General features: G+C 42.3%; 1 protein-coding gene across 3 annotated transcripts in view; it reads right to left on the bottom strand.

Moving 5' to 3' along the window:
* Nucleotides 1-22,997: 22,997 nt before the first annotated feature.
* The window catches only part of LOC128693799 (putative mediator of RNA polymerase II transcription subunit 12), a 369,550-nt gene continuing 364,966 nt past the window's right edge, over nt 22,998-27,581 (bottom strand). For all 3 annotated transcript variants that reach the window (XM_070091239.1, XM_070091237.1, XM_070091238.1), the window contains one exon: nt 22,998-23,957. In XM_070091239.1, the coding sequence (XP_069947340.1) occupies nt 23,426-23,957 (532 nt within the window). In that variant the 3' untranslated portion in view covers nt 22,998-23,425. The remainder of the gene's footprint in view (nt 23,958-27,581) is intronic.

Genomic DNA, 27,581 nt, shown 5'->3' on the forward strand with positions numbered 1-27,581 from the left:
AGATATTCTGAACACTGTTTATGAGCAATTTTATGAACTTGATTTAACTTCAGTTGTTTTACTCTGTCTTCAACATTCAACATATCCAATTGTTGTAATTCATCCTGACCTACATGTTCTCTGTGGAGAAATTTTCTCCAGGAGGGGGTTATCAGCCCCCTTCAGCCCCTTTCATCACTGAGGGGCCCAGCTCTCTCAGAAGGGGCAAGATTCTTGTTTACTGCTATATCAAGTAATTAAGCCCAGATGTAGTACGAGTATGCCACGCGGTCATACGGCCGCTGCTCCTTGCAAAAGTCCAGTGTTGCAGAGTGTAGTTTAATAAGAGACAGTCCATCTCTCACCTTAGCAGGACTATTAAGGAAAATTCTGCTCCCATTTTATTACCATGGTAAAGATAGTAGTCATTGTTGTCTATGTTTAAGACAGAAAGAATCAAGCATTCTGCTTTGCTTCATAGTGGAAGTTAGTCAAAGAGGCAAAAAATACTAGGTCAGCTTTTCCTTTATGTACTAGGGGCATTGCAGCGGTGTAGGAGGCTGTGAGGTCAGATTACTTTTCACCCTACTGGGAGTCACACTGACGCCAGAATAACCAACAAAGAACACTGATCCGTGCGTTAGTGTGAACAAAATGTCTCACAAAACACAATAAACACTTACAGAGAAGTGTGATCAGCTTCTTTAGTGATAAGATTGTGATAAACCTTGTGGAACATAGTGTACCAGTGCGTATTCCTAGACTATGGAAGTAGACATCCAAGGACACCTCAACTTCTATCAAGTCACCTATACCTGTCGAGGGTGTAAAGAACACCATATCACACGCTACAAGAGCAAGGTAGGTTACGAATTATCTTGTAATACAGGGGACTGCACAGTTCTTGTGTCACAAGGAGTTTGTAATCAACCTATAGTAGGCAGTGAGGTGCTGACTTTTGAGTCCACACAAGTACGTTTTCCAGTCAGCAACCAGTGAATGAAATATGTTGGCATAATACCTCCTAGGGGTAATTTATTATTAATACATTTCCATTCCAGCCCGTTGCGAAGTGGCTACGACAGCTTCTCAAGACCTCACCTACAGGGGCGGCTATGTAGGCGATATCTGTCTTATCAAACTAAGTTCCCCCTATATTTAATCTTTAACCTTAGCTGGTAAACCATTTCTCAACAAGTACCATGAAGAGCAAGCGTAGTCCATGACATTGTACAAGGGTCCTGCGAGCTTCAATAGGTAGACACTGTGCTTGTTTGTAGAGGAACTTCAGTCTGGCATTCGCTTTCTTTACTACAATGTTCTCTTTCGATTCTCCTGACATGCATGGGTCAAAGGGGATTCCCAGATATTTTACTGAGGAAACTGAAGTGAGGGGTTCCTCATTGCCCTTCTCAGTTTACGTTTCGTACCAGAGTATGGCTTCCGTTTTCCCGAGGTGTAGGGATAGTTTGTTGCCTACTAACCATTTGCTGCAGGACTCCAGTCCCAGTGTTATTATATTAGCTATATCTTGTGGGGCTTTACCTGACACTAACAAAGCACTGTCATCCGCAAACAGTTGAAGTTGGCACTTGACACTGATGGGCATGTCGTTTATACAACATAGGAATAATAAGGAACCCATAATACTACCTTGGGGAACTCCATATGCTATCGGCAGGGGTTCTGATTCTGTTTTGTTGATTTTGACAATTTGTTTCCTGTTGCTAAGATTGGACTTAAACCAGTCTATGGAACCTATGCCGATACCTTGAAGTTTCTTACATAATATATTGTGGTTGACAGTATCGAAGGCCTTTAGTAAGGTTAAGGTTACCATTCCTATGAGGTTCCCTATAGACATTTCAGTTCTCATGTAATCCATCAGATTAATTAGGGAGTGTCGGTTGAGAAAGTTCTCCTAAAGCCTGATTGGTAACTATGGAGTATGTTGTTGTCATTAAGATACTTAACTACTTGACAGTACACCGCCCTCTATAGTATACTAACATGCCTATAGTTGCTGACATCAGACCCACTATTTTTCTTGAAGATAGGAGTAACTCTGGCCTCCTTGAACCCCTCCGGTACGGTATTAGTGGAGATGAACAAATTTATTATGTGAGCAATGTGGACTGGCAATTCAGAGGCACCATCTTTTACGAACTTAGACGGGATGCTATCTGGGCTGGTGTTCTTAGTTGAATTTAACCTGCTTAGTTCTTTTTGCATGAAGTCATGAGATACACTTACTAGTTGACAACTGTTTGGGGTTACCCATTATTGGTATAGTATGTTTTAAACTTATCAGAGTCTGTGATAAAGGATTTTGATGCAACCGGTAGTTTATTTACTAGTGTTGATGCGATGGATGTGTAGTAGGAATTAAACAATTTGCCACTTAGTCGTTTCATGGCATTCCTCGTTATCGATATTTAGTACTACGTTAGATCTATCTACTGGATTATGGCTATACCCCAACTGTTTTATTTGTTGCCAGAGCTTTCTGGGGTTATTCTTGTACTCTTCGATTTTTGAGCAAATAGTGACTTGCCTTTGCTCCTTTTATAAGCACTCTGTTCTTCACCCTTTGGAATTCAATGAGTGCTGCAATACCTGGAGTATACCTGGAGAGGGTTTCGGGGGTCAACGCCCCCGCGGCCCGGTCTGTGACCAGGCCTCATGATGGATCAGGGCTTGATCAACCAGGCTGTTACTTTTGGCCACACGCAACCCGAAATACGAGCCACAGCCCGGCAGGTCGGGTACTGACTTTAGGTGCCTGTCCAGCACCTTCCTGAAAACAGCCAGGGGTCTACTGGTAATCCCCTTTATGTATGCTTGGAAGAAGTTGAAAAGTCTTGGGCCCCTGACACTTACTGTGTTGTCTCTTATCGTGCTAGTCGCATCCTTGCTTTCATTGGGGGATGTTGCATCGTCTGCTAAGTCTTTTGCATTCATAGGGAATGATTCTCTTGTGCAAGTTTAGTACTAATCCCTCTAGGATTTTCCGAGGATATATTATTATGTATCTCTCCCGTCTGCGTTCTAGGGAGTACAGGTTGAGGAACTACAAGCTTTCTCAGTAATTGAGGTGTTTTATCGCATTTATGTGTGCCGTAAAGGTTCTTTGTACATTTTCTAGGTTAGCAATTTCACCTGCCTTGAAAGGTGCAGTTAGTGTGCAGCAATATTCCAGCCTAGATAGAACAGAACAAGCGACCTGAAGAGTGTCATCATTGGCTTGGCGTCCCTAGTTTTGAAAGTTCTCATTATCCATCCTGTCATTTTTCTAGCAGATGCGACTGATACAATATTATGACACTTATATTATGATCTTTGAAGGTGAGATCCCCTGACATGATCACTTCCAGGTCTTTTTACATTAGTTTTTCGCTCTATTGTGTGGTTGGAATTTGTTCTATACTCCCATATAGTTTTAATTTCCTCACGTTTTTTATATCGGAGTAATTGAAATTTCTTATCATTGAACTTCATATTTTCTGCTGCCCAGTTAAAGATTTGATTGATGCCCACCTGTAGTATTGCAGTGTCTTCAGTGGAGGACACTGTCATGCAAACTCGGGTGTCATCTGCAAAGGAAGACACTGCACTGTGGCTTATATCCCTGTCTATGTCCGATATGAGGATGAGGAACAGAATGGGAGCGAATACTGTGCCTTGTGGAACAGAGCTTTTCACCGTAGCCATCTCAGACTTTTCTCTGTTTACTACTATTTTTTGTGTTCTATTTGTTAGTAAATTATAGATCCATATACCAACTTTTCCTGTTATTCCTTTATCACGCATTTTGTCTTCCAGAGTATCCAGGACTTTGTCATAGTGGTCCAGTAGTTTAGACAGACAGGAGCGACCTGCTCTCAACCCATGTTGCCCCTGGGTTGTGTAACTGATGTGTGAGGGAAAAGTTCAACAGATAGGAGTAGCGAGCGAGTATATGGTAACGATAGTTTGATTGCCGGCTGCTTGTTAAGGTAGGGTAAGTCTAGCTCCCGCTATCCCCCCCCTTTCTCCCCACCCCGAAAGGTGATGTGTGGGGCTCCGGCCAAATAGTAATCACTCGACTCACAGCTCCCAGCACAACTGTAAATAAAAGCCTGCTCCTATTCTAGTGGACTTATTGGTTGAAAGCTTCACTTTTGACCAATAATAAACTTAGTCCTTTCAGCCTTGATCACCACGTCTTTTAGGTATTGTACTTATCATGGAGAGTGATTTCTTAAGCAGTGGGTAACCTGTCTCTCTTTCCAGCTTGGAATGACAGATCGGGTCACCTGCCAACCAACGAGAAGTGTTGAAGGAGAAGGACTTTTGCAAAAGTCCGGAGACGTCACATTTTGGATCTACCTACCTGATTAACTGTAGGCGACAGCAGACAACAACCCCTCATCTTTGTAGTGGTAAAGAACCTGCTTTCCTGTCATCTGGACTGACTATTCAAGGCTATAGACTCTGTGAAGAACTAGCCGTTGGGTTGTCACCAACACCTGTGACCCCCCCCCCACATCATCAGCAGCGGCTACAATTTCTACAAGACGGTGTCAACCTCCACCTCTATTCTGGCTCCACCGGAGCCGGCATAGAACCCTCCATTTTCATTCACCCATACTGTTTAATTGAAGCAGGGATCGAACCCTCTGATTTATTTACAGTTTGAGTGGAGCAGGAATAGAACCCTCCGTTTTCTTTGATATATCCGTTTCATCTTCCCCTTAGAGTTTAAGTTATTCTTGCAAGTATGGAGGAATACCAGTTTTGGATGAACGCTGGGAGTAAGTTGGGAATAACGGGGAAAAAATTAGAAACTTTCATTAGTGCAAAGATCCAGGAAAGAATTGAAAAGGAAAAAATTGAGAGAGAAGAAAGACAGAAAGAGAAAGAGAGAACCAAGAAAGACAGTTAAAAAGAGAAAGAGAGGAGAAAAAGGAGAGAGAGAGAATCGAAAGAGAGGAGAAAAAGGAGAGAGAGAGAGAATAGAGAGAGAGGAGAAAATGGAGCATGATAGACTTGATCGTGAGGAGAGAGCTAAAATACGTGAGGAACAAGTTAGGTTAAGAGAACTTGAGGAAAGAGAAAAAGATAGAGAAGTTGAGGAGAAAGCTAGAGAGAATGAACTGCGAGAGAGACAAAAGGATCGTGAGCTCGAAAACTCTAGCCTTGAATTAGAGAATAAAAAGTTAACTTTTACACAACAACAATTAAAGGAAGGAGTAACTGAACATCATGCAGCTAGTGCACATATTCCAACACCTAATTTACCTGCCTTCACAGAGGGTGAAGACATTACTTCATACATTATCAGGTTTGAAAATACCGCTACCCTCTGTGAATGGCCTGCTGACACCTGGGCTACCAGGTTAGGAATGTTATTTTCTGGTACAGCTTTGAATATCTATGCAACAAATTCTTATAGGAAAGATTTCAGGTATGCCACCTTACAGCATGGCCAAAACTTTCAGCAGTTACAGGTAAAACTCTTTCGTTTGTTCGACTTTTGGATAGAGTTCAGGAATTTATCACAGTTATGAATCTCTTAGAGACTTCATGGTTGCTGACCAGTTCCTGACAGGTCTTCCCCACCAAATACGAACATTCATTAGAGAACGTAACCTGATTAAAGCTGATGAAGTTGCTGAGGCCGTTGACTTGTATGCTGAGGCTCACAATTCCTATAAAGACCAAAAGGGATCGAACCCTAAGGGCAAGGGTTCACCAGATCAAAAGAAAACAAAGCCTCTAATAAAAAGCAAACTAACTTCTTTTATTCCTGTTTGTCATTTATGTGGAGTTAAGAGACATAAACGTCCCGATTGTCCTAAGAAGGTCCAAAAAGTTGGAAGATGTTTTAAAGACTGTAATGACCAAGCACCCTTCTGTTCAGGAACAGTTAATGGACTTAATGTATCTATCATTTTACGAGACACTGGATGCACATGTATAGTCATTTCTGATAAGCTGTTCCCTAACCTTAAAGAAACTCATTCCTCTGCTATACTTTCAGACTACTTGGGCCGTACGGACACTTTTCCTACCATCCGTTGTTACATTAGGTCTAAATGGTTCACAGGTTGGTCTGAAGCCGTACTAGCTCCCATCACTTGTTGCTCCGTACTAACAGGTAATGTAAAAGGTGCCATTCTTCCTTCTGAGGTTGACCTTTCATCACCAAAGATGGACATCAGTTTTTCAACTCCTCTTCCTGTAGAGTCAGAGAAGCCCCTCAAAAGTTCAGATGAGGCAATGTCTCAGGATATTCATGTGGGGTTAGAAACCAGTGATAATACTCTCGAAAGCGAGATAGTAGAATCACCGGTTCACTTGTTAGATGAAAGTGAAGATATCACCTCCGATACTATAAATGTCTTGACTAGGGCTCAGACCAAAGCCCAGGCTTCTCCTACTGTCCATCCTTTGATTTTCCCTGACTTTAAGCATTTAGATATATCGAAGGACTCCTTTGTCAATTTACAACGTAATTGCCCTTCTCTTCAGAATTGCCATAATGCAGCTAGACAAAATCAAGTCATCCAAAGGAAAAACTTTTCATATAAATTTGAATATATAAAAGGTATCTTGTATAAATCAGTATTGAAATTAAATTCAGATGAGATAGACTATTCCATCTTAGTTGTTCCAAGTCAGTGCAGAGAGACTGTTCTTGAAATGGCTCATGACCTGCCAGTGGCCGGACATTTCTCGCATCGTAAAACCTTAAATAAAATTAAGGAAACCTATTTTTGGCCCAAAATGTCCTCAGATATCACTACCTATTGTAGATCGTGTAAAGTTTGCCAACTGTCATCCTCCCGAGGTACCAGGCGAGTACCTATGGTCAAAATGCCAATCTTTACGTTACCGTTTGAAAGAGTAGCTATTGACATCGTTGATCCTTTATCACCACTTTCATCTTGGGGACATAGATACATATTAACATTAGTTGATTATGCTTCGAGTTTCCCCTGAAGCTGTACCCTTAAAGACCATAACCAACGAGAAGTGTTGAAGGAGAAGGACTTTTGCAAAAGTCCGGAGACGTCACATTTTGGATCTACCTACCTGATTAACTGTAGGCGACAGCAGACAACAACCCCTCATCTTTGTAGTGGTAAAGAACCTGGCATGCAAAGAGTACGTAACCTTTATTCGGCGCATGGACACACCCTCATTTACAGGCTATCTCCCCCAACCAGCGAACCAGGTTGCTAAGAGTTGATGATGGGGCCCCATCGTTCAACTAGTGACCAGGTTCTAGCCAATAAGAAGGTGGGATTGACAATCGCAGAGGTTATGTGGATACCGCTCTCCTGTCTGCCCTTGTCATTCCCATTCTAGAGCTGGTTGAAGCACGGTCTGCTATCTTGTGGCTTCTATTTCTGCCTTGCTTACCGTGGAGTGCACTATATTTATCACTGTACATAGTGTACATATTGCTGTTATAATTGGTGAAGGATAATATAAGTCTAAACTTTTTCTACTGTGTTTATTTGCTCCCATTACACCTGGGATAACAGGCCATTTGAAATCCTAGGTTGTAATATGGGTAGCCTGTCCGAGAGCTGGACTTAGAGAAACGGTTGAGCTTAGGGTGAAGCTTGTAGCAGGAACATTGTGTAGCTTGCTGTTTCGCTTCGCTTTACAAATTTTGCGTGTCAGTTGCTTATGATCAGCCTTGCTATTGTGTGATCGTTCAACAGCTCGCTACTAGCTTGTTCAGTGTGCTCGCTTCGCTACGGTCAATCTTGTGTACAGTCGGCTTTGCTTGTATGCGTATTTTGCAATCGTACTGTGCATAGCTAAGCGTGTTCTGCAAATTAACGTGTTACGTTGGGGTATTCGTACTGTGCATAGCGAATAACTTATGCCACCTAGACGAGTCAGACGCCTGGTGTCGGCATATACTTTGCATAACCTACCTAAATTGTCCCTACAGCGTTGTTGGCAAATTGCTCGTTCCATTGGCATTCCCTATAAACGCACTCTTACAGCTGCGCAACTGCGTTCACTTATTGCTGACATACTTATTGAAGAAGAGATGGCACATCAAACTCCTCCCTCTACGGGAGCTAGGGAAAAAACTCTTATGTTCTCGCATGAGGAAGATGATACACCTACGGAGCAAAATGGTCAGTATGGTGCAGCTGGGTTGTCTCGAGGTGAATCAGCGTCGTTGGCACTTGAGCTGGCAAAAATCACGCTGGAGCAAACTAGGGAACAGAGAGCATTCGCAAGGGAAGAATTTGATAGGGAAAGAGAAAGGAGGCAGTTTTCGCATTCTGTAAACGATTTCAGTTTACAAAAAGCAGTACAGCTTGTTCCCCGCTTCAATGAGGCCGAACCAGAGCAATTTTTCGAAAGCTTCGAAAATCAGGCTCGAGCCTTGAGGTGGCCGGAACAGCACTGGGCAGCGTTGGTTCATACAGCATTATTGGGTAAGGCACAGGAATTTACGTCGGTATTAACTGACGCTGAATTCTCTGATTATCAAGTAGTGAAGACCACAGTGTTGGGAGCATATACATGTATCCCAGCTAAATATCGTAAGACCTTCAAATTGAACAGGCGGCAGCTTGGTCAATCCCTGGTGGACTTTGTGAGACAGCAAACCAAAGCTTTTACCAGCTGGTATAAAGCGAGTGGTGTCTCTAACTTTGAGGAGCTGGTGCAGCTTATTCTGATTGATAACCTGCTGGAGTCTGTGGGACCAGAGGTTCGTGTCTTTCTGCAGGATCGTGACTTAACCACTGCATTGGAGGCGGCCAGGTTGGCTGATACCTTCGAAACGAACCGCTCCTTGTCCGAGCGGTCCCGTCTCTCTTTTCAACAGTCTGGCGTGAGCAGAGATCGACAACATTGGAGAATGAAGTGCCAGCCGGAGGGAGAGCGTCTACGTCATCCAACCAAGTCACCTGGTGAGCCACGCTTCTCAACATATGGTCCCCCTGCGGAGAGGCAAACTACTTATGGAGCATCTCGACAACAATATCCAGAGAGGCACCAGCCAGAACGACACCACTTGCAACGTCATCAGGGAGTAAAGGGCAAGCCTGTCGTCTGCTTCAGGTGCAATAAAGTAGGTCACATCAGTTCCAACTGCCCCCAAAAACCTCAACCCATCGGGAAAATCTCTAATATCCCTAGTAACATGTCCCCTAGAGAAGTAGAAAAAGGTATGGCCCCTTATTATTGCGAAAGTCTTATTTCCCTTCAGGAAAACTCAGAACCAACTAAAGTAAATACCTTTAGAGATACTGGAGCATATTGCTCACTTGTCAGAGAAGGAATATTACCCCTTTCAGAGAATACTTCCTTGAATTCCTCAGTTTTATTGGAAGCCTATGGAGGAGCTATATATTCAGTTCCTTTGCATAAAATTTATGTACAGTGCAAATATTACACTGGGTACTTGACTGTAGGTGTCTCAAAAGGATTCCCCATGAAAAATGCTATGTTATTACTGGGTAATAACATTACTACTGTTAGTTCGTGTCCTGAACCTATAATGATTAATGCTTCTCCGGTGTTGGCCATAACTCGGGCAACTTCCCAAGGGTTGTCTGGAGAGAATGTTGACCTATCCTTGGACGACTCCGATCTCGGAATAGCCACATTGTTTTACGAGGAAAACTGGCCAGAGCCTCGTAGATCAAGTGAACAGACCCCGATCAAGCCTTCCTATTCCCAGGTTGCAGGATTGCCAGATGTCTCTGTTTCCATGCCCGAGGGACTGTCCTTCCGGGAGGAACAACGAAAGGACCCTTCTTTAAAATTCGCTTTTGAGGCAGCCATGGGTAAATCCTCTTGGGGTCATCCAGTCAAGTATGAAGTTAAAAATGATTATTTGGTTTGCACTGAGACTGGTAAGGAGAAAGAGGGCCGGCAATTATACGACAGGTTAGTGGTTCCAACCAAGTATAGACCTCAGATATTAAATATAGCTCATAATACGTCATCAGGAGGTCACTTAGGAATTACAAAAACCTTGTATAGAATCACAAAAGAATTTTATTGGCCAAAATTAAAGAAAGATGTGAAGAATCATATTAGGTGTTGCCGAGAATGTCAGCAAGTTGGAAAACCTGGACATTCCATTAAACCTGCACCTCTCCAACCCATACCTGCTGATGGAGAACCTTTTGCAGATTTAATTATAGATTGTGTAGGTCCACTACCTAAGTCAAAGTCTGGAAATCAGTATTTATTTACAATTATGGATAAAGTAACCAGATATCCTGAAGCAATCCCTATGCGTAGTATCAATACTAAAGCTATTCTCAAAGCTTTAACAAAATTCATTTCTTGTTTTGGCATTCCTAAAACTATACAAAGTGATCAAGGTACTAACTTCACTGCCAAAGCATTTAGGGAAGTATTAACTAGGCTAGGGATAATTCACAACTTATCCACTGCCTATCACCCTCAGTCCCAAGGCGCCTTGGAAAGATTCCACCAAACATTAAAAACAATGATGAGAAGTTTTTGCATGCACTTTCCGACAGATTGGGATGAATCTCTACCTTTGTTGCTGTTCTCAGTACGGGAGACGGTGCAAGAGTCTACAGGGTATAGTCCGTTTGAGCTGATCTTTGGGCACAATGTACGAGGTCCTCTTCGGGTGCTCAAAGAAGGATGGATGGGAGAAGACGTAAGCTCAGCACTCTACAACCCGTCTTCAAGGTTGCAGGTGGCACGTGAGTTGGCCACGGCTAACCTAAAGATAGCTCAAAGTAAGATGAAACAGAGGTATGACAAAAGTGCACAATTCCGCTCCTTCCATCCAGGAGACAAGGTGTTGGTGCAGGAACCTATACCTGGCCACACCTTGAAAGCTAGATTTACGGGACCTATGCAGATAGTAAGTAGATTATCTGATTTAAATTATGTGGTAGCTCCCATTGATAAGACCTCAAAAACAAAAACTTACCACATTAATCAAATCAAGGCCTTTCATACACCAGATAAAGTCCCAGTAATGACTCTGTCCTCTACCTCTGAGGACGACTCTGACTCTTTGCACTCTATCTCTGAAATTAATACTAAACTTTCAAATTCTGTCCTCCTCAAGGATCCTAGCCCTTTAATGGCTGGATTATCTGAAATACAAGCAACCAATTTAACTGAGCTTCTACAGTCATATCCTAATATTTTTTCGGATGTGCCGAAAAAATGTACGTTAGGTTACCATGATGTAGATGTGGGAAAATCTAAACCAATTAAACTCTCCCCCTACAGAGCTAATCCTGAAAAGCAAAGGCTACTTCAGCAGGAAGTAGACTTCTTGTTAGAACATGGTTTAGTGGAGGAGTCATCTAGTCCATGGGCTTCACCGTGCATCCTAGTAAAAAAGGCTGATGGAGGGTTTCGTATGTGCACAGACTACCGTAAAGTGAACGAGGTCACAATCACAGATGCTTACCCTCTTCCTCGTCTGGATGACGTAATTGACTTTGTGGGTAAGGCTACTTTTGTGTCCAAATTAGATCTCCTTAAAGGTTACTATCAGGTACCTTTGACAGATAAGGCGAAGGAAATCTCTGCCTTCGTGATTCCAGGAGGTCATTATCAGTATACAGTTACCCCCTTCGGAATGAAAAATTCCCCCTCTTCATTCCAGAAACTCATCCATCAGGCTATTAAAGGACTTGAAGGCACGGCAGCATACCTAGATGATATTGTTGTGGTGTCTGATACTTGGGATCAACACCTACTTAGACTTAAAGCTCTGTTTGAGACCTTTAAGAATTCCCAATTAACAGTTAATTTATCTAAATCTTCCTTTGGCCAGGCCACTATCACTTTTCTAGGCCATGAAGTAGGTAGTGGTAATGTTGCACCTAAACTTGCTAAAGTTCTTTCAATTAAAGATTATCCAGTTCCTCATGATAGGAAATCTCTTCAACGTTTCCTAGGCATGATAGGATTTTACAGAAGATTCTGTAAGAATTTCTCAGATATTGTAGCCCCTCTTACCTCTCTTACCAGTCATAAAGTTCCCTTTATTTGGACGTCAGATTGTAATACTGCTTTTAATAAAGCAAAAAGATTATTGTGCTCTGCACCCATTCTCCTGTCTCCAGACTTCTCCAAACCTTTTTCATTACAGGTTGATGCTTGTGAGTCTGGGGTTGGGGCGGTACTATTACAAATCGGGAACAAGGAGCTGCAGCCAATCGCATACTTTTCAGCTAAGTTCCAGCCACATCAGAGAGCTTACTCTACCATTGAAAAAGAAGCCCTCGCGCTGGTAATGGCTTTGGAACATTTCGATGTTTATGTGGGCCAGACATCGCAGGTGGTCAGTCTACAGTGATCACAACCCGTTAGTCTATCTCCAAGCCATGAAGAATCACAACACAAGGCTTATGCGTTGGACGCTCAGGCTGCAGCCCTATAATATAAAAATTCATTACATTGCCGGCAAAGAAAATGTGTTGGCAGACTCTTTGTCAAGAGTCTAGTTTAATATTTTATTTAGGTTAGGATGTATTTGTGGTAACCCCCCTTTCAAGCTCTTTTTTTTATCCCCTGATGTGGGGGTTTTTTTTAGTGAGGGGATACGGGCTACCGTCCGCTTGTATCTTGGACCTATGTTGGCCTATCTGACTGCTGTCTCACTCTGAGTTTAGGGTTTGGCTTTTGGTCACTAGGAAAGCTGAGCTCTATCTAAGAGTTGGATGGTGGAGAAGATAGGCGGTCCCATTATTTTGTGCCATGGCGGCACGGTTACCACTGGGAGGTGGCAGCCTAATCCTGAGCCTTCTCGGGGGTGGGGGTGTGGCATGCAAAGAGTACGTAACCTTTATTCGGCGCATGGACACACCCTCATTTACAGGCTATCTCCCCCAACCAGCGAACCAGGTTGCTAAGAGTTGATGATGGGGCCCCATCGTTCAACTAGTGACCAGGTTCTAGCCAATAAGAAGGTGGGATTGACAATCGCAGAGGTTATGTGGATACCGCTCTCCTGTCTGCCCTTGTCATTCCCATTCTAGAGCTGGTTGAAGCACGGTCTGCTATCTTGTGGCTTCTATTTCTGCCTTGCTTACCGTGGAGTGCACTATATTTATCACTGTACATAGTGTACATATTGCTGTTATAATTGGTGAAGGATAATATAAGTCTAAACTTTTTCTACTGTGTTTATTTGCTCCCATTACACCTGGGATAACAGGCCATTTGAAATCCTAGGTTGTAATACCTGTCATCTGGACTGACTATTCAAGGCTATAGACTCTGTGAAGAACTAGCCGTTGGGTTGTCACCAACACCTGTGACCCCCTCCCCCCACATCATCAGCAACGGCTACAATTTCTACAGGACGGTGTCAACCTCCACCAGACACCCCAGGATAACTGTACATATTAGCGTTGAATTCAAATGGCAATTTTTCATTTCATTTTTCATTTTTCTTTCAAGTAGGATACACCTTCATAATTCAATGTTTTATCTTTGCATTAATAAATAATAAAGTGTTTATCTTTGTGAATTATTATTTCTTTTTCTATTCATTAATTTTCCTGAGGAGGAGCCAGCCTTGGTAATACTGTGTGAAGTTGTTACAGGGCTGAGTAAGCCTTCACATGATGAGTATCTAGATGGGTGGCGATCTTGCTTCTTAGAACCCTTCCAAAGTTATCCTGTCTGTTTGCCTTAAATCTTTTTAGAAACTGGTTTCTGAATTTCATATTATCTAATATCTCAGTAGTTATTCAGGGTTCGGCTCTCCATTTAATCCTAACCTTTTTAACTGGTGCAATAGTATCAAGGATGGCAGTGAACATTGTTTTGATTTTTTCCCAGGCATCATTTACGTCCGTGCAACTTGCTGTCACTGTCCAGTCACAATTATGTAGCCTATTTTCCAGTGTTTCTTTACTGTAGTTTCTATTTGGCCTCATTTTTATTGTACTGTGTAGGCCTATGCGTTCTCTAGTAATTTTCCTGGTGTAGTAAATGATGAAATGATCACTAAACCCTGTGGTAATGACGCCTGTCTGACAAATCTTCTCAGAGCGGATACAAAGTATAACGTCAATTAGGGTGGCTGAGAACTGTGTGATCCGGGTTGGTGTATTAATTATTAGTTGAGTGTAACTATTTAAACCTAGGATTTGCTTATACCCTTTACATATCCCGTTATTTTGCTGTTGAAAACAGATATTGAAGTCTCCCGGTATTACTGTCTCGCAGTTGTTCTCAAGTCAGGACAAGACTCGAAAAGTCTTCTAAGAACTGGTCATGGGTGGGAGGGCAGTAACTAGTTCATACTAAGATGGGTTTAGTCTTAGGAAGCAGCACTTCAAACCATAGAATCTCCAGTTTATTGTCATTTAAATCAGGTCTTGGGTTGCAAGTTAAGTCATTCCTTATGTAGACACATGCCCCACCACCTATTCTATTCCTATCTAAGCATTTTATATTGTAACCTTCCATTTTGACCCCGACGTCAGTCACTGTATCAGCCAACCAAGGTTCAGAGATGGATATAACTGCAGCCCTAGTTCTGTTAGCTGAAATCTTAGTCTCTGCCAATTTTGGAAACAGTGATCTTGCGTTGACATGAATAAAGTGAAGGCCTGTTTTCATAAAACAATCATAATCATCAATGTATGGCAAGGAGTCATTTGTATTAAAACTAGGTAAATCAATGTCATCACTGCTAAAGGGTAACCGTGCCAAAGTGCATTTGTTACAAAGAAAATGAAATATGGTATCATTACTATAATCGAACACATCCATTGTGCACCCACCCCTTACACATTTTACGTAAGGAATATTTACTGTTCTTCTTTCGTATCTTAGTACAGTGTATACATATGTCTGGTCGTGTCTGAGATAATAAAAATGGTTCTAGTGTCTCACATTGCCCTATGTATGCACTACATATAGAGTTAAGGTTATTATTCCTAGCTACTAGACCGTCATTGTCATCGTCACTTATCTGTCTGTTTCGACCTGTTTGAGATTCTGGATTAGTTTGGATATTGCCACTTAATAGCACCACTATAAGAGCTGTGTGCCACTATTTTTGTTTGGGTATACGGTGTTACCATACCTTGCTGCGATAGTGACATTTACGTTTCTGGTAGAATGGAAATTGATGGGCTTTCACTGTCCAGGATGCTATTATTCCATTCGCCTTTTCCAGTCCCCATGACTGATTTCCTTCAGAGAAATGCAGGATAAAGATAAATATAATTATGGCAGCCTGTACCCTTCTAACGCCAGCCATGTTCACTCTTCACTCTTTTTATCACTTTGCAACAAAAAAATTTCCTTCCTCCCTTTTAAAAAAAAAAGAAACCACGGATAGCTATCAGTCACCTAGCAACGCCCTAGTAGCTACTCTAGCAATCACCACTAATTACTAGTAAATTTCCTTTTACCTTACTTCACAAACCCCCTTCACCCCTTACTTATCCCCTTACGTCACAAATCCTCTTCATTCCTCATTTTACAGTCCGGCTTCGCCTATCACACTTCTGATTCATGTCCATCTTGGCAGGAAAGAAAAAGTTTTAATCACTGGCGTTATCCACCCAAATCCTGAATCCCATTTAACTGAGCTGCGTCTTATTGTTGACTGGTCCTGACCATAGAGGTCATGTTACAGCCAGCTTTTAAAACCACTGAGGGGAAAAAAAGGCCACTGCAACCTGACAGATTCCTTGGAGTTTTGTGGTTAGATCTGGCGTTTTCTCCTATGTTTCCCTCCCAATGCACACTGATCAGTTTATATGGAGGTCAGATACCGAAAAAACATCCTTGGCTGTTTAACTATTCATTTCCTTCCCGCAATTTGGCACTGAGGGAAAGAACTGCCGATACAACCTGACAATTTCCTTGTAGTTTTGTTTTGTAGATTTGGCTATGTCTCGTGTGTTTCCGTCCCATTAACACTGGTGCAGTTGATATGATTATCAGCTACTGTCAATATAGTTGAGAACGTCGATTCGCTATTTGTACGTCAGGTAGCAGCTGGTGTTTGAATACCTGTCAGCCATGTTTAAATGTTCACTTCCTTGCTTCATTTGGCACTGAGGGAAAAACTTGTCACTACAGACCTGTCAGTTTCCTAGGATTTTGTTGTTAGGTTTTCTCCTTTGATATCCTCACACTGAACACTGGTGCAGTTGATATGGAGGTCAATTACTTCAGTGTAGTGGAAAACGTCGCTTGTCTGGTTGTACGTCTGGTAGCAGGTCTGGTAATTGAATGCCAGTCGTCTTCTTTTGGTCATATTTGGTCCATTTCGTTGTCGTCACCGTCAGTCTTCTTGTCACTATAAGTTTCGTGCATGTTGTTACAGCAGTACTTACAATTAGGCCATCACCGGAGCTTGGATCGGCCCAGGGGATGGCAAAGATATAGGAGCAGCCGTTGTTGCTGCTGCCTGGGTCATGACCCAAGTCATAAGTTTATTGTGTACGCAGACTCCACTATCCTCAGTCTTACCATACCTGTATCTGGCTCCAGATACAAACATACCTCATTTAATACTCATGTAGTTAAGAGCATTTTTGGATGATAGACGATCAGTTACAATTATGGGTCAACCTTTGATACATATACACATTTGAGTGCGAGTATAGCAAACAGCTTGAAAGGTAGAGGCCCAGTTATTGAAACGTGCTCCAGTTTCTTTATGAGACCCATCATTCTGTATAAGAACAGCCATTCTAAAGCCAGTAATTTCCTCCTGAATCAGAATTGCGAAGAAATAAGATAAAATTTTTGAAATCTAATTTAGTCACTCAAGAAAATATCCTATTTTTCCTCTGTAAAGAAAAGTAATTTGGCTACTAAAGCTAGTTTGTTATAGCTTCGAATATTAGAAAATTTGTATAAAGGAATATTAGTGATGTGATTGCAATTCTCGCTCCAGTGAACTCAAAACTTAAACAGGCAATAGATCAATCATCGACACCATGCCCAGCTCTTCTAGGGCAGAGTAGGTGCTTGAGCCAGGGCTTGCAGCTCACAAGACTGCCATTCCCACTATCCCAGAGAGGCCTCGCGCCCCTACGAGCCGCGTGAGAGCGGGGAATGTGGCTAGGCCTGGGGACAGTTGGTCCCAGCGATGAGGGAGTACTTGTGCCTCCTCCCATGGGAGACTTAGGTCTCAGACACTCCCTAGATAGGGAGCCAAGGCTGGGCCACCACTTGGAAAAGGCCCGGGCCGGAAGAATTCCGGCGAATCAACAACAACAAGAAGGCACTACTGAGAGATGAATTTCTGAAATTAGTATACAATCGTATTTTCACTGCAAAGTGATCTGAAAGGCTGCGTTGCTTTCAGCTTAGCACTAGATGAATCTACAGACATTCGAGATATCCCTCAGCTAGCTATATTTGTTCGCTGTGTTACAAACGATGGAAAAATGACATCATTTTTTATGTCAATACCACAAAAGGAATTGACGTCAAAAATGCCCTTAGCAAAGATTTATGCAATGCTCAACTACCACTGTTAGCATTGCAACCAGCTATGTTAGGTAAAAATACTGGCCTAGTTAGGCAATTGACACATGATCTCAACTATCCTGAATGTCTTTTAATCACTGTATCATCCACCTTCAGAATTTAGTAAACAAACACTTCAAGTTCAATAATGTCATAAACTGCGTTTTAGAAATTGTAAATTTCATTTGGTCAAGTGCAAAAGCACATAGTGAATTTAGAAATTTTATTGAGGAGCTGGAGCTTCAAGAAAAGCCAAGTGATCTTCCATTCTAAAGTATCGTAAGATGGCTATCAACTACCAATCTTTTGAAAAGTTTGTAGCACTTTTTGAACTAATCATTGCTTTCATGAAAGAAAAGAAAAAGAAATACAACTAGAAGATCAAGAGTGGTTACAGGATCGGATGTTCTTTATAAATGTAATGAAACAATTCCAGTATTTAAATCTGGCACTTCAAGGTAGCAACAGAGATAATACAGAACTTGCCTAATCAATTTTCAGTTTTCAGAATAAAATAAAGCTTGTTCAAAGAGATCTGACCACTTTTCCAACCTTAAATTAAGAATAACTGCTTTTACTGATGTTAAAATTAAAGACAGTAAATTATAACAATACGAAGAAAACTTAGAAACACTTTATAATGATTTTGAGAACAGTTTTGAGAATTTCTTGTGAATCCTTTAGTGATTAATGTCATCAACGATGGATGTCCTATTGTTGCATTTTTTGCCTAGAATGTTGCATCAATAAAGACAGAACTGTTTTCCTTACCATTTCCTGGATCTCTTGATGGTCTGATATCTCTGCAGGGGACCTGTCACTTTCCCTAACTTCAGTTTCCTCTCTGTCTACTGTCTCTGCACCCAACAGCCTGCCACTTTCGCTCCCCGACTTTTCCCAGGCAATCCAGTATTCTGATAGGGCCTCAGCAACCAGTGAGGTCCCCTTGCTGGTTGCTGATGTTCCTGTTCCTGATGTCATGCCCATTCTGCTGTTCAGTTCCTTAACTTCTTTCAAGATTTTCATTTCCTTCTCTTATCTCTGTATCCTGGCCTCTGCAGCTACAACTTGTAGCTACCACTTCTTGCTGTCTTCAGCAATCCTCTTCATTTTGTTGCTAAGCTCTTCTAGCCTCCTTTCACACTCTTGCTATTTTTTCATGAGCTCCCAGACTTTTCCTATAATCCTCTGACTCTTTGTTCTACTCTGCAGTATCCCATTTTGTTTTTTTGTTTTTTGCTAGTTATCACGAAATGCTTAGGTACACTTGTGTGTGCATGTAAGGTACATGTGTACTCACTTATTTGTGGTTGCAGGGATCGAGTCAGAGCTCCTTGCCCCACCTGTTCACTCATGCCTACTAGATCCACTCTCTCCCTGCTCCATGGCTTTTATCAAGCCTTGTCTTAACAATATGTATTGTTCCTGCCTCCAGTACATCACTTTCCAGGCTATTCCACTTCCTGACAACCCTGTGACTGAAGAAATACTTCCAAATATCCCTTTGACTCATCTGAGTCTTCAACTTCCAATTGTGACCACTTGTTTCTGTGTCTCATCTCTGGAACATCCTGTCTCTGTTCACCTTGTCAATTCCTGGCAGCATTTTATGTCGTTAACACGTCTCTCCTAACCCTCCTGTCGTCCAGTGTCATCAGGCCGACTTCCCTTAAACTTTCTTCGTAGGACAATCCCCGTAGCTCTGGGACTAATCTTGTTGCAAACCTTTGCACTTTCTCTAATTTCTTGACGTGCTTGACCAGGTGTGGATTCCAAACTGATGCTGCATACTCCAGTATGGGCCTGACGTATATGGTATACATAGTCTTGAACGATTCCTTACTGAGGTATCAGAATGCTATCCTTAGGTTTGCCAGACCCCCATATGTGGCAGCAGTTATCTGACTGAAGTGCACCTCAGGAGATGTGCTCGGTATTATACTCACCTCAAGATCTTTTGCTTTAGTGAAGTATGCAGTCTTTGGCTACCTAGACTATACTCTGTCTGCAGTCTTCTTTGCCCTTCCCCCAATCTTCATGACTTTGCATTTGGCATGGTTAAATTCAAAGAGTCACTTGCTGGACAAGGCTTGTAGCCTGTCCAAGTCTCTGTAGTCCTGCCTGATCCTCGACCGATTTGATTCTCCTCATTAACTTCACATCATCTGCAAACAAGGGCACTTCTGAGTCTGTCCCTTACGTTATGTCATTCAAGTAAGCCAAAAACAGCACAGGTCCTAGGACTAACCCCTGTGGAACCCAGCTTGTCACAGGCGCCCACTCTGACACCTCTTCACGTACCATGATTCGTTGCCTCCCTGTCAGGTATTCTCTGATCGACTGCAGTGCCTTTCCTGTTGTGTGCCTGATCCTATAGCAGTTGCATTAACCTCTTGTGAGGATCTGTGTCGAAGGCCTTCTTGCAGTCCGAGAAAATGTAGTCTATCCACCCTATCTCTCTCTTGTCTTCCTTCTGTCACCTTGTCATAAAACTCAAGTAGGTTTGTGACACAGGATTTTCCTTCCCTGAAACCCTGCTGGTTGTCGATTACACGCTTGTTTCTTTCCAGGTGCTCCACCACTCTCCTACTGATGATCTTCTCCATGACTTTGCATATCATACACGTCAGTGACACAGGTCTGTAGTTTAATGCCTCGTGTCTGTCTCACTTTTTAATAATTGTGACTACATTTGCCAATTTCCATACATCAGGTAGTTGCCCAGTTTCGATGGATGTGTTGAATATCTTTGTTAGTGGCACACACAGCGTCTATGCTCCCTCTCTAAGGACCTATGGAGAGATGTTGTCTTGTCCCACCGCCTTTGAGGTATCAAGTTCACACAGCAGCTTCTTCACCTCCTCCTTGGTTATGTATACCTCATCCAGCACTTGTCGGTGTACCCCACTGTTCTGAATTCCTGGAGTCCTACCTGTTTCCACTGTAAATACTTCTTTAAATCTCATGTTCAGCTCCTCACATACCTCTTGGTCATTTCTTGTGAACTCCCCACCATCCTTCCTCAGTCTGATTACCTGGTCCTTGACTGTTGTTTTCCTCCTGATGTGGCTGTACAATAGCTTTGGGTCAGACTTGACTATCGATGCTATGTCATTTTCGTATTGTCGCTGAACCTCCCTTCTTATCTGTGTATATTCGTTACTGGCTCTTCGGCTGATCTCTTTATTTACCTGGGTCCTCTGTCTTCTGTACCTTCTCAATTCTCTAGTACACCTAGCTTTTGCCTCTCTACATCTTTGGGTGAACCAAGGGCTCTTTCTGGTCTTCCCATTATTTCTGTTTCCCTTGGGAACAAACCTCTCCTCTGCGTCCTTGTATTTTGTTTTCACATAGTCCATCATTTCTTTCGCTGGTTTTCCTGCCAGTTCTCTCTCCCACTGAATGTCTTCCAGGAAGTTCCTCATGCCTGTATAGTTCCCCCCTTTTGTACTCTGGTTTTTCCCATTCTATTCCTGCTACTCTCTCCACTTGTAGCTCAACTATGTAATCAAAGCATAGAACCACATGATCATTAGCTCTAAGGTGCCTTTTATACATGATACCTTCGATGTCCAAACTACTCAAGGCGAATACAAGGTCCAGTCTTGCTGGATCATCATCACCTCTCTCTCTGGGAGTGTCTCTAACATGTTGATGCATGAGGTTTTCCAGTACCACGTCCATCATCATGGCTTTCCATGTTTTGGGACCCCCATGGGGCTCCAGGTTTTCCCAGTCAATCTCCTTGTGATTGAAATTATCCATAACTAGTAACTTTGGTCACTTCAGCTAGCGTGTCCAACCATTGCTCTGTTGCTCTCGTCGTATTCTTCTCTTGGCCTCCTGCAGTTCTGTGGTGGGTTGTACAATACTGCAATTACCACCTTATGACCTTCAGACTGGATTTTTCCTACTAAGTAGTCCCTTTCGCACATTCCATCCATTCCATCCACTTCTGCAAATCACCGCCAGTCTTTAAGGGAGCCGTCATCCAATTAATTGTTGCTTTTTTGTTTACCGTCAGATTTCCTTCTGTTTTGGTGCACAAGACGAAGCAGTGCAACTTCTCCTCCCCCTCTCCTCCCTCTATCTTTCCTGAGGATTTGATGTCCGGGTGGAAAGATTGCATCTGTTATCCTGGTGAGTTTCATTTCTGTGAGTGCTATTATGTCTGGGGATATCTCCTTGATTCTTTTATGCCACTCCTCACACTTATTTGTTATTCCATCTGCATTTGTATACCAAACCTTCAACTTCTTTTCTAAAACTTTGGTAGGGGTTGGGGAAGTGGGAGACCTGCTGAGGAACTATGAGTGGTTGTTGTGAGGGTGGAGTTTGTAATGAGGTGGGTGGGGGCATTGGATATGGCATGTGTGTTTTGGTTTAGAATGTTTGGTTGCATTGGGGATGTCCTGGTTGGGGAGCATCTGTAGGTGGTTGTGAAGGAGGCTGTAGTTCTCTTCTCCATCTCCACCTTTACCTCTCTTTCCTCCTTTTGTCATTGTACCATCTCTTTCAGTTTCTGCCTCTCTTCTCGTGTTTTGTTGTGGTCGAGATACACCTTCTGGTACTCCGGCATGTCCCTTAGTCTGTGTGTGTGTGTATGTGTTTGTGTGTGTGTGTGTGTGTGTGTGTGTGTGTGTGTGTGTGTGTGTGTGTGTGTGTGTGTGTGTGTGTGTGTGTGTGTATGTGTGTGTGTTTCTCCAGGAAATATGTGTCAAGTTCCATCATTACTGTATTCTTCAAGCAAAAAGCTGTTATCTTGCCTCAACCCATTATTTTATATTATTCAGTATTCTACATTTTCTTAAATATTAATCCAAATGCATATACAAATTCATTTATTTAATTGGCTTATTGCTCCAAATTCCATTTATTTTAAAGACTTTTTCAAACAAAAGTCATTCGAGTAGTGAATGATCTCTGAAAGTGCTCTCCATGAGACAGGTACAAAGTGTGTGCTGATGAGTGTCTCTCATATTCTGATTGTCCCTAAAATTGAGTCATATGAGATTATTATAACATTATTTGCCTTGCATTTAACTGCTTTCCCATCAGCATTTCTTTAGTGAAATAACATGCATCTAGATCGGGTCGAAGCACTGCTCTCTGGTTTTGTGCAAAATAAGATTTTTCTAAGCAGGTAATGTGAGCTACACAGTGGTGACTCGGGCCATAATCCACTCAAACACTAACAGCAAACTGTTTGATTCTTTAGAGACGGGATTAGAGTAAACTCTCAGTGTATATACACATAAGATGGATATCCTAATGCTCATTATTATTAGTGCATATTATGATACTGTATAAATTTTCTTATCATCCAATTTTTCTTGCCTCCGGAGTGGCTGAAGTTCGTGGGGAGAGAGCTTTGTGAGTTTTTATTCTAGCCTCATCTTTCTAGATAATAATATAAATTGCCAGAAAGTATATTTATCACTAGTATCACCTTAATGTATACCGCAAGGCATTGTGTAATGTCTCTAAGAGATTGGTTATTCTGCACCAGTGGAGAGTAAATAACACACTGTTTGGCCGTAATACAATTTATTTAAAGATTTGCTTCCTACTTCACATTTCACTCTACACACCAGTGGAGAGTCAGACTATTAGGAATTGTCTGTCAAGTATACAGTATAACAACCACAACAATCAGGGTAATTAACCCTGCGAGAGAGATGCAGATGTGACAAGACCGACACTCTCTGCTAACAGGTTGTACTTAGGATACCCAAGAGGAGCCCCTCACTTCATGAGTGAACCTTCTTTAAGTTTGATATTTAAAAGCTAACAGTTGATAGTAAATGCTTGTGACCATTGGCAGAAGTATATGTGGATGCTACACGTAACCCACGGAAACTTTCACTGCATCACATCTAATATAGAGAAAGAAGCCGTCTACAGTATGCATAGCACTGAGGTCGTGTGTGTGTGTATATTGACAGCTAGGTGTAAGAGCAGAAAGCTATTGCTCACTTTCTGGCTGCTCTGAAGATGCATTGTGTTTCTCTTTGCGCAGTCGTCCCCGCCCTCCGCGCCTGTGTGCACGTCCACGTCCCTTGGCGCGAATTTCAGGACGAGGATCCTGCTCCTGAGCAGCCGCTCCTCTCTTGATTTCTGCTTGAGGTGAAGATGTGGCTCCCACAGAGCCGTCTCGGCCATGCCCGCCCCCTCGCTGGCCTTGCGACAAGTCTCTGGACGAAGTGGGAGTTCTGGCAGGGTCTCGACGCCCCCTGGAGTCCTCTCGGGCGGTAGGGGCTCTCCCGGACCCCCTTGATGGGTGCAGACCGACTTCTGTCTCGCTAATATCCTGTCTTTGCTGTCTGTCTTGTTGCTGCTGTGGTTGCTGCTGCTGCTGCTGCTGACGATTTCTTGTACGCCCACGTCCAAAGTACCTTCCTCGGCCCCGTTGTTGTTGCAGTTCATGCGGTTTTTGGTCTGACCTCGCACCAGAAGAAATGGCAGGCAAAGTGGTTCCACCTTCACGCTCACTCGACCTGTAAAAGAGATTTATCAGACCGATGATAAGCCATTATAATACAAGATTGTCGATACATTACTGGCAAGGTAATTCATCCTCATATATACACTACTTTACCTAACAGGAATGCTTAATTCCAAGGCTTCATTAACATAGCCTAACGTTCAGATATTAATGTCTTTCTACCAAGCATGCACACAAACAAACAAATAACTTTATTTCAATAAAGCGGCGCATTTTACAGCATACAACTGTGGCAACTGACATGTGTAAACTACTCAAGAGAAAGCACTTTATTAGATAAAACACAACATTGAATACATAGCACCAGACTAAAGACCCTTCTCCATAATGACGTGTATCTAGTGTGTTATGTATATTTTACTAGTACCTCCATCACACTGCGCTAAACTCTCTTCACACAAATGTTATGTATCAGTAAAATATGCAATGATTCCTACAATTGTTAATTACATCCACCTTCACCTTTTCAAACTTCACTGCTACGTTCTTCTCATTCTAATCTTGGGTCACAATACTAGTATCTTCACACTAAAGTTCCACATACATTCAAACATGTCTTTCCTTCTCCCTGAGCACCTTTCGAGTTGTCTCCTTGTACGTCATGCCTTTGCACATAATTACTCTATTTCTCAATTCATTTTTTATATAGCCCCTAAACTACCTGGAGTCTCCCTTGAGGGTATTCAGGGAATTAATGCCTCCGCGGTCAGGTGCATGACCAGGCCTCACGGTGCATCAGGGCCTGAGGAACCAGGTTGTTACTGCCGGTCACACGAAATCCAACACATGAACCACAGCCCGGCTAGCCAGTTACTGACTTCAGGTATCTGTCAGGCTCTCTCTCTTGAAGACAGTCAGGGGTCTATTCGTAATTCTCCTTATGTACGTTGGGAGGTAGTTGAACAGTCTTGGGCCCCTGACACTTACTGTGTTATCTCTTTGTATACTCAAGGTGCCCTTGTTAGCATTGGGGGTATGTTGCTTCGCCTGCTGAGTCTTTTGCTTTCGTAGGGAATTTTTTCTGTATGCTGATTTAGGACTAGTCCCTTTAGGATTTTCCAAATTTAAATTATGATTTATCTTTCTCGCCTGCATTCCAAGAAGTACAGGTCACATATTTATATTGATATTGGAATTTATCTAACATCTATAGATGTATTTGCTTTTCCGTTATTACATAGGTAAATAAGCAAAGAAAACTTTATTTAGCAAAGCGAACATCTGGTTTTATAAACAGTAGCATAAATTTGAACACTGGATCTGAGGGCACATAAATGATGCGAACATACATATACTGAACCGTATGTATATTCAATCTAGAGTATCCTAATAAAGTCAAACACTGAGACTTGTGTAAATAAAAAAAACACGTATGCACTGATCGAGACGTATACGTAGATCATTTATTTAAAATTTGGCTGCATCACCATACCATACCAGTTCCACCAACAAGATTTATTATATTTGGGGTCATTGAAGAAACTAATAACAAAAAACAAACAACTTAATTTCTAATAATTTGGTAAGTGACAATTGTAAACTACATTAGAGATACCACCTTATTATACAAAGTACAAAAATGAATGCATATCACCAGACTGAACACCCTTCTTCAGGCGAGAAGGATAATGGTACTGTCCCGTAGCTGGATGGCTAGCGCACTCAGTTCACACACTGAGGTGTGGAGTTCGATCCCCTGGTACGGCTGGATAACATTTGGGCATGTTTCCATAAGACACGTGCTGTCTATGTTAACCCAGTAGTATAAAATGGGTACCTGGGTCTTAGTCGGCTGGTGTGGGTCGCATCCTGGAATATAACTGACCTAATTTGCCCGATATACTCTGCATAACAACTGTCTTTCTATATATATCATTGATGTCAGCTAGGCCTTTATACCTTGTACATGTACCTGTAGAAATAAATATATTACCATTATTATTATTTGCACGAGCCTGAACAAGAGTGAATTGGAGTGTAACTACAGTGTTCATTGAGCAACATATGTTGTCTCAAGTCCACAAGAAAAAAGAGGAAAATAAGTTCCACTCTAGAAAACATGGTAATAGTAGTGGAAAGTGAAGCTCCTGAGCTGAAATATGCAATAAGATTATTTAGCGAAACTGTATTTAGCGAAACTTTGAAAGGATTCTAAGAAGCAAGATCACCACCCATCTAGAAACCCATCAGTTACACAACCCAGGGCAACATGGGTTTAGAACAGGTCGCTCCTGTCTGTCCCAACTACTGGATCACTACGACAAGGTCCTGGATGCTCTAGAAGACAAACAAAATGCAGATGTAATACACACAGACTTTGCAAAAGCCTTCGACAAGTGTGACCATGGTGTAATAGCGCACAAAATGCGTGATGAAGGAATAACAGGAAAAGTCGGTAGATGGATCTATAATTTCCTAATAAATAGACCACAAAGAGTAGTAGTCAACAGAGTAAAGTCTGAGGTAGCTACGGTGAAAAGCTCTATTCCACAAGGCACAGTACTCGCCCCCATCTTGTTCCTTATCCTCATATCGGACATAGACAGGGATATAAGCCACAGCGCAGTGTTTTCCTTTGCAGATGACACCCGAATTTGCATGACAATGTCGTCCATTGAAGACACTGCAAGACTCCAGGCGGACATGAACCAAATCTTTAAATGGGCCGCAGAAAACAATATGAAATTCAATGATGAGAAATTCCAAATACGCCAAGCTCATGATGACACTCATCAGGTCACTTGTTATGTCTAGGCTGGAATATTGCTGCACACTAACAGCACCTTTCAAGGCAGGTGAAATTGCTGACCTAGAAAATGTACAGAGAACCTTCACGGCACGCATAACTGCGATAAACTACCTCAATTATTGGGAACTCTTGAAATTCCTAAACCTGTACTCCCTAGAACGCAGGAGGGAGAGATACATGATTAAATACACCTGGAAAATCCTAGAGGGATTAGTACCAAACTCACACACGAAAATCACTCCTTACGAAAGCAAAAGCCTCAGCAGATGGTGCAACATCCCCCCAATGAAAAGCAGGGGTGCCACTAGCACGATGAGAGACAACACAATAAGTGTCAGGGGTCCCAAGACTGTTCAACTGCCTCCCAGCATACATAAGGGGGATTATCAGTAGTCTCCTGGCTGTCTTCAAGCAGGTACTGGACAGGCACCTAAAGTCAGTACCAGACCAGCCGGGTTGTGGCTCGTACACTGGATTACGTGTGGCCAGCAGTAACAGCCTGGTTGATCAGGCCCTGATCCACCATGAGGCCTGATCACAGACCAGGCCGCGGGGGCGTTGACCCCTGGAACTCTCTCCAGGTATACTCCAGAACATGAACCAATGTGGATACCATGAACCCATATGGAGAATATGAACCAACAGGGAGAATATGAACCAATATGGAGAAAATGAACCAATATTGAGAACATAAACCAATATGAAGACCATGAAACAGCATGGAGAGCATGAACCATCATGGAGAATATGAACCAATATGGAGAATATGAACCAATATAGAGAACATGAACCAATATGGAGAATATGAACCAATATAGAGAATATAAACCAATATGGAGAATATGAACCAATATAGAGAACATCAAC

Source organism: Cherax quadricarinatus, chromosome 34 (assembly GCF_038502225.1).
Source record: "Cherax quadricarinatus isolate ZL_2023a chromosome 34, ASM3850222v1, whole genome shotgun sequence".
Lineage (NCBI taxonomy): Eukaryota > Metazoa > Arthropoda > Malacostraca > Decapoda > Parastacidae > Cherax > Cherax quadricarinatus.